Source organism: Nannospalax galili, unplaced genomic scaffold (assembly GCF_000622305.1).
Source record: "Nannospalax galili isolate Female #2095 unplaced genomic scaffold, S.galili_v1.0 scaffold538, whole genome shotgun sequence".
In the NCBI taxonomy this organism is placed as follows: domain Eukaryota; kingdom Metazoa; phylum Chordata; class Mammalia; order Rodentia; family Spalacidae; genus Nannospalax; species Nannospalax galili.
This window is the reverse complement of record NW_008343842.1, coordinates 3265915-3275865: the sequence shown is the minus strand read 5'-3', so window position 1 is coordinate 3275865 and position 9951 is coordinate 3265915. Positions and strand designations below refer to the sequence as shown.

The 9951-nt window shown below is 50.3% G+C and overlaps 1 protein-coding gene across 1 annotated transcript; it reads left to right on the top strand.

Moving 5' to 3' along the window:
- The first annotated feature begins 20 nt into the window (after positions 1–20).
- Lhfpl5 (LHFPL tetraspan subfamily member 5) lies at positions 21–9747 on the top strand. Its single transcript, XM_008840093.1, has 4 exons — positions 21–697; positions 3821–4057; positions 6420–6461; positions 8121–9747. The coding sequence occupies exons 1-3, from the start codon at positions 286–288 to the stop codon at positions 6428–6430; spliced, it is 660 nt and encodes a 219-aa protein (XP_008838315.1). The 5' UTR covers positions 21–285; the 3' UTR covers positions 6431–6461; positions 8121–9747.
- The last annotated feature ends 204 nt before the right edge of the window (positions 9748–9951 follow it).

Below are 9951 nucleotides of genomic sequence, written 5' to 3'. Positions count from 1 at the left end.
CCGGTAGTGTTGGGGGAGGGGGGGCGGGCCCGCAGGCCGCAAGCCCTGACTGGCCCGAAGGAGAGGGCAGGTCCGAGGCCCGCCTCACCAGGTCCGACCCAAGCACCCGGCAATGGTCCCCTAAGAAGCCAAGGCTGTCCTTGGCCTGTAAACCTCTTCCCTTCGCTTGGGGGCCCTCACCTTGCGCCCTGCCCTCAAGCCTGCGCCCCCCCGCCGCCAGGCTGAGGGTGACTCCCTGCTGGGCCCCAGATCCAGGCTGCAGACCTGCAGCTAGTCCCTGGCAACATGGTGAAGCTGCTGCCCGCGCAGGAGGCCGCCAAGATCTACCATACCAACTACGTGCGGAACTCGCGCGCCGTGGGGGTGATGTGGGGCACGCTCACCATCTGCTTCTCCGTGCTGGTCATGGCCCTCTTCATCCAGCCCTACTGGATAGGCGACAGCGTGAGCACGCCGCAGGCCGGCTACTTCGGCCTGTTCTCCTACTGCGTGGGCAACGTGCTGTCCTCTGAGCTCATCTGCAAGGGCGGTCCTCTCGACTTCTCCTCCATCCCCTCCAGAGCCTTCAAGACGGCCATGTTCTTCATAGCGTTGGCCATGTTCCTCATCATTGGCTCCATCATCTGCTTCAGCCTGTTCTTCGTCTGCAACACTGCCACGGTCTACAAGATCTGTGCCTGGATGCAGCTGGCTGCAGGTGAGCAGGGTCGGTGGCCGGCAGGTGAGCAACACACCCAGGGCACAGTAGGTTTCCCATTCCACCGCAGTGGCCCTGGGTCTTCTGCTTAGTGTCCCGCAGATTCTGAGTAGAGTGTGTGTGGTGTCTCTATAATCCCAGCACCTGGGAGTCGGAGGCAGGAGGAGGACTATCATAGTTTAGAGCCAGCCTGGGCTACAGAGTGAGTTCCAGGCCATTCAGCGTTGCACTGTGACTTTTGTCTCAAAGGGAAAAAAGTTGAAAATCTTAGAAAGACTGAGACAGAGCCAATAAGATGGCTCAGCAGGCAAAGGCACTTTCTGCCAAGCCTGAAGACCTGAGTTTGATCTCTGGGACTCACACTGACTCCCATAAGTTGTCCTCTGGCCTTCACACATGTACACATGCACATGCGTGTGCACACACACACTCTTAAAGTAAATGTAAAAGGCTGAGGCAGAATGGTGTCAGAGGGTAGACTGTTTGGTCAATGCATGCTACAGAGGTACTGAGCCAGAGAGAAGTGACTTGCCCAGGAGCACAAGCTCCTGGTAGAAGAAATCAGGTGTTCTGACACCCAGGCCACTATACCAGAGGTGTGCTTTATAGCCCATCAGCAGCCTTTTGTTCTTGGCCCCTGCCCACTGCAAGGATTGTACACAGATGCCCATGAACTTATTTGGAGGTCTTTGTTAAGATCTTTGGTTAGGGGCTGGAGAGATGGTTCAGTGGTTAAGAGCACTGGTTGTTCTTGGAGAACACCCGCGTTTGAATCCCAGCACCTACATGGCAGCTAACAACTGCCCACAGCTCCAGCTCCAGGGGATCTGATAGCCTCTTCTGACCTCTGTGGGCATTGCACAATATGGGTGCACTTACCTACATGCAGGCAATACATGTAAAATTAAAAAAAAATTTTTTAAAAAGATCTTTGGTTAGCTCCTTTTGGAGGGCTGGTGGAACAGAACTCAGAATCTCAGGCCAGCAAACACAGACTCCAGCAGGCAGAGCTGAAGAGGATCCCAAGCAATTCCACCTGTGCCCAAGTACAGATGAGGAACTGGACTGCAAGAAGGCATCAGAGTTGGCCAAGGCTGTAATAAATCAGCTGGCAATTTAGGCCCTCAGAGAATTAAAGCAAGGGTTCCCCCAAAACTAGATGTATTCAGAAAACATCTTTATTAAGACTCACGTTTTGTATGATTCACAAGATAGAGTCATGTACATCTGGTGGAGCCTCATCACAACCCGGTGACAAGTGCTCCTGCATTCACAGACAAGGCAATTAGTGGGTAACCTGGCAGTGAGCATTCAGTTAGTGAGGGACGACTTAACTCCCAGTCTTGAACCCAGGCCACTAGCCTGACCTCAGAATTCCTCCCAAACTCCCCATCTATCTCCAACTCCCGTTTGATAAGGGAGAGGCAAGCTTTGGTGGGCAATGAAGAGACAGATCCACAGCGGTCCTATTGGAAGGGACAGTGATGACCGAGCACAAAGAGCAGAATGGGCTGGCGTGCTTGCCAGCTGGTTCTCTACACCAGGGCTATAGAATGCTGGAGTCATAGCCTCCTCTCTCTCCCTCTCGTCTCTCCACCCCAGCATCCTGCAACAGGTATGTTCGCTAAGCAGGTGCATGAGGAAGGCCTGGGTGCAGGCAGGATTACCAGGTCATTTGAGTCAGGTGCTATCTGGGTCACAGAGCCGAGACACTGATAGCAGAGATGGCCAGGTGCCATCCCTTGAAGCATTTATGATGGGGGACAAAGGGTGTTACGTTCCATGCTGTGTTATGGAGGGGAGGGCTGAAGAGGGGGCTGTGCCCCATAGTTAGCAGTTGGGAAGTGCATCTATTAGTTAACCTCACCCACAAAGCCAGGGGACTGGGCAGGGGTTGGGCAGGAGGGACCAATGACCTAGCAAAGGGTTGGAGGATGTAGCTGGAAAATATTGGAGAGTCTGATGCCAGTGTGGTCTCAGCTCAAAGAGGACAGGGTGTCTTCCCTGGGTCCTGGTAACATCCTTAGTAACTTTATGCTGCTATAATGAATTCCCAGAGATGAGCTTTAACAACAGACATTTATTCCTCAACAGTTCCAGACTGGATTATCTGAGGGTGGGAAATGGCACAGTCTGGTTCCAGTGAGGGTCTCATTCCAGTAGCAGACTGCTTCTTGCTCTGCTCACAAAGGATGGAGAGAGGGCAGGAAGGCTCTCTGTAGTCCCTTGTAAAAGGGCACTAAGTCCACCCATGAGGGCTTCATCCTTTTGCACTAATTACCCCCCAACCCTGCTTTCTGATACCATCACTCTGGGGGTTAGCATTTCAGCATACTAATCTAAGAGATTAAAAACATTCAGCCCAATGTTCATGGTCTGTAGGCTGTAGCAACGGTACCGTATCTCCCAGAGTTCACCTGAGGGTGGGCTAATAGGAGTACCTTAGGTCCTCGGCAAATGTGGAATGCACAGACAACAGGAAGTGACCAAGCTGTGAGACCTCCCTACCACAGTGGCCGTTCTGTCTCCTGGTGCATGTCCTCCAGGGTCAGGTGGGCCTGACTCTCAATGCCCTTGGTTGTCTGTCATTGTTGCAGAGAGAAAGAGCAATGAAGGTTTATGAAACAAGCCAGCAGCCAGGGATGGGGCTGGAAAGCCTGTGTTCATCAGGTTGAAGGCACCTGAGCCATACAGTATATGCAAAAAGGAAAATCAGGGCTCATGAGAACCATGGCCTGAGGTGGCCTTGTGCTTATTCCAGATGATGAAGGGAGAACAAGTGTCTCTCAGGCGAGAAATCCCATCAGATTCTGGAAGGCTCTGAAGCCAAAGTACACAGTGCCTTGAGTCTAGGGTTAGATCAGCAGAGGGGTGGCAGGACCACCTGGTGCAAGGCAGAATGTCCCTGGCTGAGGAGCCCAGCTTCTCCATCTGCCTTGACCCCTGGCTCCCAGGGCCAGCTGCTGAGCCTCAGCTTTTCCACTTGTACTTACAAGGATGGAAGGAGCTGCCTCTTGTGGCACTCAAGCCTAACTCAAGGGCCGGGGAGCTGACAGGAGCAGTTCGAGGTAGCAGGCTGCATATCCAGCCTGACACCACTTGTATCCTCTCTTGTCCCCTCAGCCACAGGCCTAATGATCGGCTGCCTGGTCTACCCAGATGGTTGGGACTCCAGCGAGGTGCGGCGCATGTGTGGCGAGCAGACGGGCAAGTACACGCTGGGCCACTGCACTATCCGCTGGGCCTTCATGCTGGCCATCCTCAGCATTGGCGATGCTCTCATCCTCTCCTTCTTGGCTTTTGTGTTGGGCTACCGGCAGGACAAGCTCCTCCCTGATGACTACAAGGCAGATGGGAAAGGTACCTGTTCTTCACAGGGGTGTCCCTGCCTGGGAGTCTAGGGGAGGTGAGGGGCTCTCAGAGGTCAGGTGCATCCAGGTCCATGGAATCAAGATGATCAATCGATACCATGTTTGTCCTCCCTGAGGAGAGACCCCAGTGGAGGACTGTAAGCTGGCAGGCCGTGGCATGCTAGAACTGCGTGCAGGGAGACAGCCCTAATACAGTTGAGGGAGCTAGACAGGCCCCGCCCAGGAGGCACTGGGGCTGTGTTTTGCAGTCGTGTGGGGCTTTGGCAGGTGGAGAGGATGTGGGAGAGGAAGGCATTGAGCTGCTGGGGAAGAACCGGCACGCCAGTGCCCCAAAGTTGTCTACGAGCACGCGGGTACTGAAGGGACAGCTCCCGAAGTGCAGAGGGCAGAGTCGGACTCCCAGGCGGCTTCTCCTATGTCCATTTTGGTTCAATTTGTCCCCAAGGCTACAGAGATCCCTGGGAAACCTTCCCTGACTGCTTCCCGTTGGCCTCTCCCTTCCTGGGGAGTCTTAATGCCCATCTCTCATGAGGCCCTCCTTTCTGACCCTCCTACCGGGCTTTTCCAGTGTCACGGTCATCTAGTCGGAGGGCAAGACCTGTCTCACCCCCACGCGCCCCCAGCTCCCAGATGTCATTCCCAGCAGGTAGCCATTGGACCTGCAGCATTTCAGGGATCTCCTCAGCCTCCTTTCCCCAGAGCAACCTCTTCACATCAGCCAACCTCCCTCACCCCATCGGGCCCAGAACCAAGAACACTGTAAACACTGTACATGAGAAGCTGGGAGATGCCCAGAGGTTCACAGGAGGGATGGCATATAGCCCAGAAGTCAGGCCTTCCCTAGCTGAGCCTGAGGTCCGCTCTTCTCTGACTGGAAGAGACTTACAGAATGGACTGCAAATTACTTGAAAGAACTGGACTGGACCAAGGAGATACTTCTTTCACAGGGGACTCCTGTAGCTCCTGTGTTCCCTTAAAGGCTCTACGAAGGGAAAGAAAACAGAACTAGTATTTATGGGCCATCTTCCCCATACAGGGGTGGGGTGAGGTTTGTTGGTTGGGGCCATCCTTAGTCATCACTCATGGTGACCCTGTGGGAAATGTGGGAGCAGCAGTCAACTGTCTCAGGCCTTCCCAGGAAGATGAGGTGGCAGCAGGAGCATTTTGTGTAGCTCTCAGCCTCCAGAGTCAGCTACCCTTAAATCTGTCTGCGTCCATACATATTTTTTGGTTAAAAAATTAAAAATTATACTGATGTGATTATGTGTACATGTGCAGATCCCCAGAGGCCCAGAAGAGGACATCAGACACCCTGGAGCTGGTGGTTGTGAGTCACCCAATATGGGTGCTGGGAACTGAATTTGGGTCTTCTGCAAGAGCAGTGCACACTCTTTAACAGCTGGGTCAGCTTTCCAGACTCCCCAGAGTCTTCACAACTATCTGCATTCTCTCTTTTTTAGAGGAGTTCCTTGTAGTCCGAGATGTTTATTCACACAAATTCTCCCAGAAGCACTTCTCCCACAGATGGTTGTTTACTATCAAGATGGTGGCTGCCCTCTCCTGTTTCCTCCCCATCCCATGTACCTATCTCCAGTCTTTCCAAATTTCTCTCTATATTTCATGTCCCTATCATCCAGGGCTTGCTTTGTTCTGTTTATAGCTTTGGAGTAAACAGCTCCCCACCCTTCCTGAATACATCCAGTTCTGCATTCTTCTGTCAGTGCAAACTGGGAACGGGAGTCAGGCTGAGTCCTGTGAAGCCTGGCTGTGCTCTGCCCCTTCTCTGTGGAATGAGAGCAGCAAGCCTTGCACAGGGCTGGGATGGGGCTGCTGGCCTCATTTTGGGCTGAGAACACAGGACAGAGCACTGGCTTTGCTGCCAGAACAGGGTTTCAGTTTGGGCTTCCCAGTAACTAGCTATGCAATCTGGCAGAGGCTGCCTAGCCTTCCAAACCTCAATTTCCACAACCATTGGGTGGTACGTTTTCACTGAACCGGTTTCATTCTCTATAGGACTATGCGGCAGGGCAGGTAGCTAGAAAAGCATGACAGCACCCACAATCGCTCTCTCACACCTTTTCTCTATCTCCAGGTTTTATATCGCCCCTCAGCCCTTCTCCACACTTCTAGGTTCTGTCAGGTCCTGGGGCTACAGTGGCAAGCAAAAATGTAAATTGGAGTTTACCATCTGGCAAAGGAGGCAATCAATCTTGAGATTCAGAATTGCCAGCTGCTCAGTGTTACCTAGAAAGACCTGGGAAAGCGAACAGAGAAATCTGATGTGTGGAGTGTGCAGTGAATTACCTACAGATAAGGCTTGCCTATGAACACTTTCCTCTCTCTCCTTACAGAGGAAGTCTGAAGCAGCTGGAGGTCGGTGATTCTTTTGGAGGGTAAGACCCCAGGAGGGCTGACTCCCAGCTGTGAGCAGCACGATCACTCTACCTGCCAGGGAGAGGGAGCTGTTTGGCATCACACTCACAGGGGTAGGAGGGTAGAGGTCTTGCTCTGTGGAAAGAACAAAGGGTGAGGAAAGAACCAATGCAGTGGGGAGTTAAGTTTCATAACTCATTTGTTTTTGGTGGAGTCTGGCAAACAGGACAGACTGTTTTTGGAAGTCATTATTGTCATTTGGGCTCTGATTTTCAGAAAGAATTTTAGGTGATTTGTAAGAAACATACTTGAAAACCTAGTAAAACAGAAAATAAGTCATAGAGAAAAACAAATATTCAACAAAGCTAATCTAATAGAAATAAAAAATTTAGAATACCAAATATTAAATTTAGCTTTCTGCTTCCTCGTAGCAGAGGCAGAAGGAAATAGTTTATCAACCGGTTTCAAATACCATTTAGTTTCCAAAACAATTTAGTAAGAACATTAAGAAATGACCAGCAGAAATCACCCATCTCTCTAAGCTGCTTTGTTCACAACAGTGAGCTTCATTTAAATGGTTTTCATTTGGGGTCGTGCCTCCCAACCCATGAAGACGTTTTTGTTGATGTTGTTTTTTGTTTTTAAAGCCTCACACTTCAGTGTGCATTCAGCATTCAGTTACAGGGAGTTTGTTCAAGGGCAGCACAGATGGAGGGAGCCAGTTTTTCTAAACAGCTTCCTGAAACGGGGATTTTAGAGTAGCACAGTATTAGTGTCTAAGGCTTTCCAGTGTTCACTGCTGGTGAACCATTTCCTGAGCCTGACCTTGGCACTCAGGGATGCCATCATAACTTCTGGTATATTTCTGAGTGGAATCAACTCAAAGGGAACTCAACCTCTCATGTACTTCCATTTCACTGTGGTGCTCGTGATCTCTTTTGCTACAGTGGAATTAGGACAGTCCCATGTCTGGGAAGAGGTGAAGTTGAAATGTAAGCCTGAATATATATTTTTTAAACGTACATTTATTGTGTGTGTGTGTGCGTGCGTGCGTGTGTGTAAGCTGGAGGACAACTTTCTGGAGTCAGTTGGGTCTCTCCTTCCACCTCTGAGTCCTGGGGATTGAACTTGGATTTTGTAGTGAGCATCTTTACCTAGAGAAACCCCATTAGCCCATATAACCATACACATACACATACATACGTACATACATACATACATACATACACACACACACACACACACACACACAAATTGGCTTTTTAAAAATGTCACCTTTGGGTTGGGTGTGGTGGCGCACGCCTTTAATCCCAGCACTTGGGAGGCAGAGGCAGGTGGATGTCTGTGAGTTCAAGGCCAGCCTGGTCTACATAGTGAGTTCCAGGACAGCTGGGACTACAGGGAGACCCTGTCTCAAAAAGACAAAAAAAAGAAAAAGAAAAAAAAAAGAAAAAAAAAAGTCACCTTTTACCGGGCGTGGTGGCGCATGCCTTTAGTCCCAGCACTTGGGAGGCAGAGGCAGGCAGATCTCTGTGCATTCAAGGTCAGTCTGGTCTACATAGTGAGTTCCAGGGGCTACAGGGAGACCCTGTCTCAAAAAGACCAAAAAAGAAAAAAACCAAAAAACCATAAAAGTCACCTTTTATACCCTACTAATTTTTTCTTTTTTTTTAACTCAGGTCATTATTTTCCAGGCAATGGAAACTAGGAAATCTGAATCTTCAGACGAACTCTTCTTCCAGCATCCTTGTCCTTGGCTATGACAGGACTCAGGCCGGAACTCTTTCCTCACAGGGTTGGAACCCTTCGGTGGCCCACTACCCACACACAGCTCTTGCAGGATCGCAGTGTTTCACAACGGAAGACATTTATAGGCTGAGTGGTATGGGGGTGCTTAGCCACGGGGATCCAATTTTCTTCCTAGTGTTTCCCACAAATAAGTCACTTCACTCTCTGGAGGTCTCTCCTCTATAAGCCAGGGCTGCTGAATCCATGTTTAGTAGGGGCCAGAGCCTGACAGCTTAGCTAACAGGGGATGCACTCTTGGAGCCACACAGAAACAAATGTCTGGTCAGCTAAGAGGTGGCTGGGACCACCAGGCCCCTCTGCTTCTGTTTTCATACCTCAGAAAGGGGCAAGGAATGGAGCCGCAACATGGGACTGAGAAATTCCCTAGTCAAATTTGACTATCCCCTTGAGGGGCAAAAATCACATGTCTTCATAGTGCCCACCCTGACCCCTTCAGAAATTTGTCATTCAGATGCAAGTGATTTTTCACAGCAGTCTAACATTCTTGTCAGAAACCCAGGATTTGGTACACCAGATGGCACTCCTGTCAGAATTTAATAGCTCCTTGTAGGAAATGTCGAGGCAAAAGTAGGTCCTTCACTTGATCCCTTGTGCTGGGGGAACATGTTGGTTACCTGCAGCGGATGACCTGTGAAACAGGATCTGGGCTCCATCTACTTTAACTCCCTGGGTGCTGTCCTCAGGGGTGGAGAGGGGTACTGATAGGCACCAGTGATGCTGGATGTTTTCTTGTTCTTGGCTGTCAGCTGACACACCTTGATGATCTGTCTAGGGTGCTACTTCCTCCACTTTGGAGCTGGGATGGGCATCCAAGTGTGTCCTATTTAAATAACTGGTGATGGGAGCTGGGGGTGTGTCTCAGTTGATAGGGTGCTTGCCTAGCATACAGAGACCACAGGTTCCATCTCCAGCACTGGAAAAAAAATTGGTGGTGGAAAGTACTATCATGGTATCGGGCCTTGTACCTGGTGCACTGACCGCAGCTGGTTTATGAAAGTCCTCACCTTTTCTTTTTGATGATAAAATTACTCAATTCAGTCAGGCCCTTCTGTTATGCAAGCTGGGTGGGTGACAGCTTGCTATTGGGTCGCTCAGTGCGTGTACCTCTCACGGGTACTCCTACAAGAGGTCCCCACCCCCAGTTCCATTGATAGGACAAATGTAGTAGTTGTCTGCAGATGCTCCTGGGGGTGTGAGCTGGACCTGCCTACACCCTGTGCTGAGACAGGAAGTGTGTTTCACCAAAGAGGAGTTGGGTTTAACCCATGGCCAGTTCAGGGGAAGGACAACTCTGCTTAATGGCCTCCTTAATGGTCTCCTTTTTGCTTTATCTTCAAGGAATCAGAGGATCCAATGTCACCAATAATATTAATGGTTTTGATTCTGAGCTTTTCTCAAGTGGCTTTACTTTTAAATTCTTAAAAAGCACCTCTGATGTCATCCGTCTTTGGATATATGCAGAATAAAAACCAGCAAAACCAGTGCTCTTCTCACCAAGTTGCTTCATTCCTTCTCCCCTTGACCTCCTCGGCCTTGGGCTGGGACGTAGAGATGGCTGTGGTGCCCAAGCATTGTTGTTGTTGTTGTTGTTGTCTCTTTTTTGATACAGGGTCTCCCTGTATCTCCAGCTGGTCTGGAACTATGTAGACCAGGCTGGTATTGACCCCACAGAGATTCACCTGCCTCTGCCCTCCACGTGCT

Coding starts and splice junctions, on each gene's coding strand:
- Lhfpl5 (XM_008840093.1), top strand. CDS start 286: ATGGTGAAGCTGCTGCCCGCGCAGGAGGCCGCCAAGATCTACCATACC. Junction 698..3,820: donor CTGGATGCAGCTGGCTGCAG/GTGAGCAGGGTC, acceptor TTGTCCCCTCAG/CCACAGGCCTAATGATCGGC.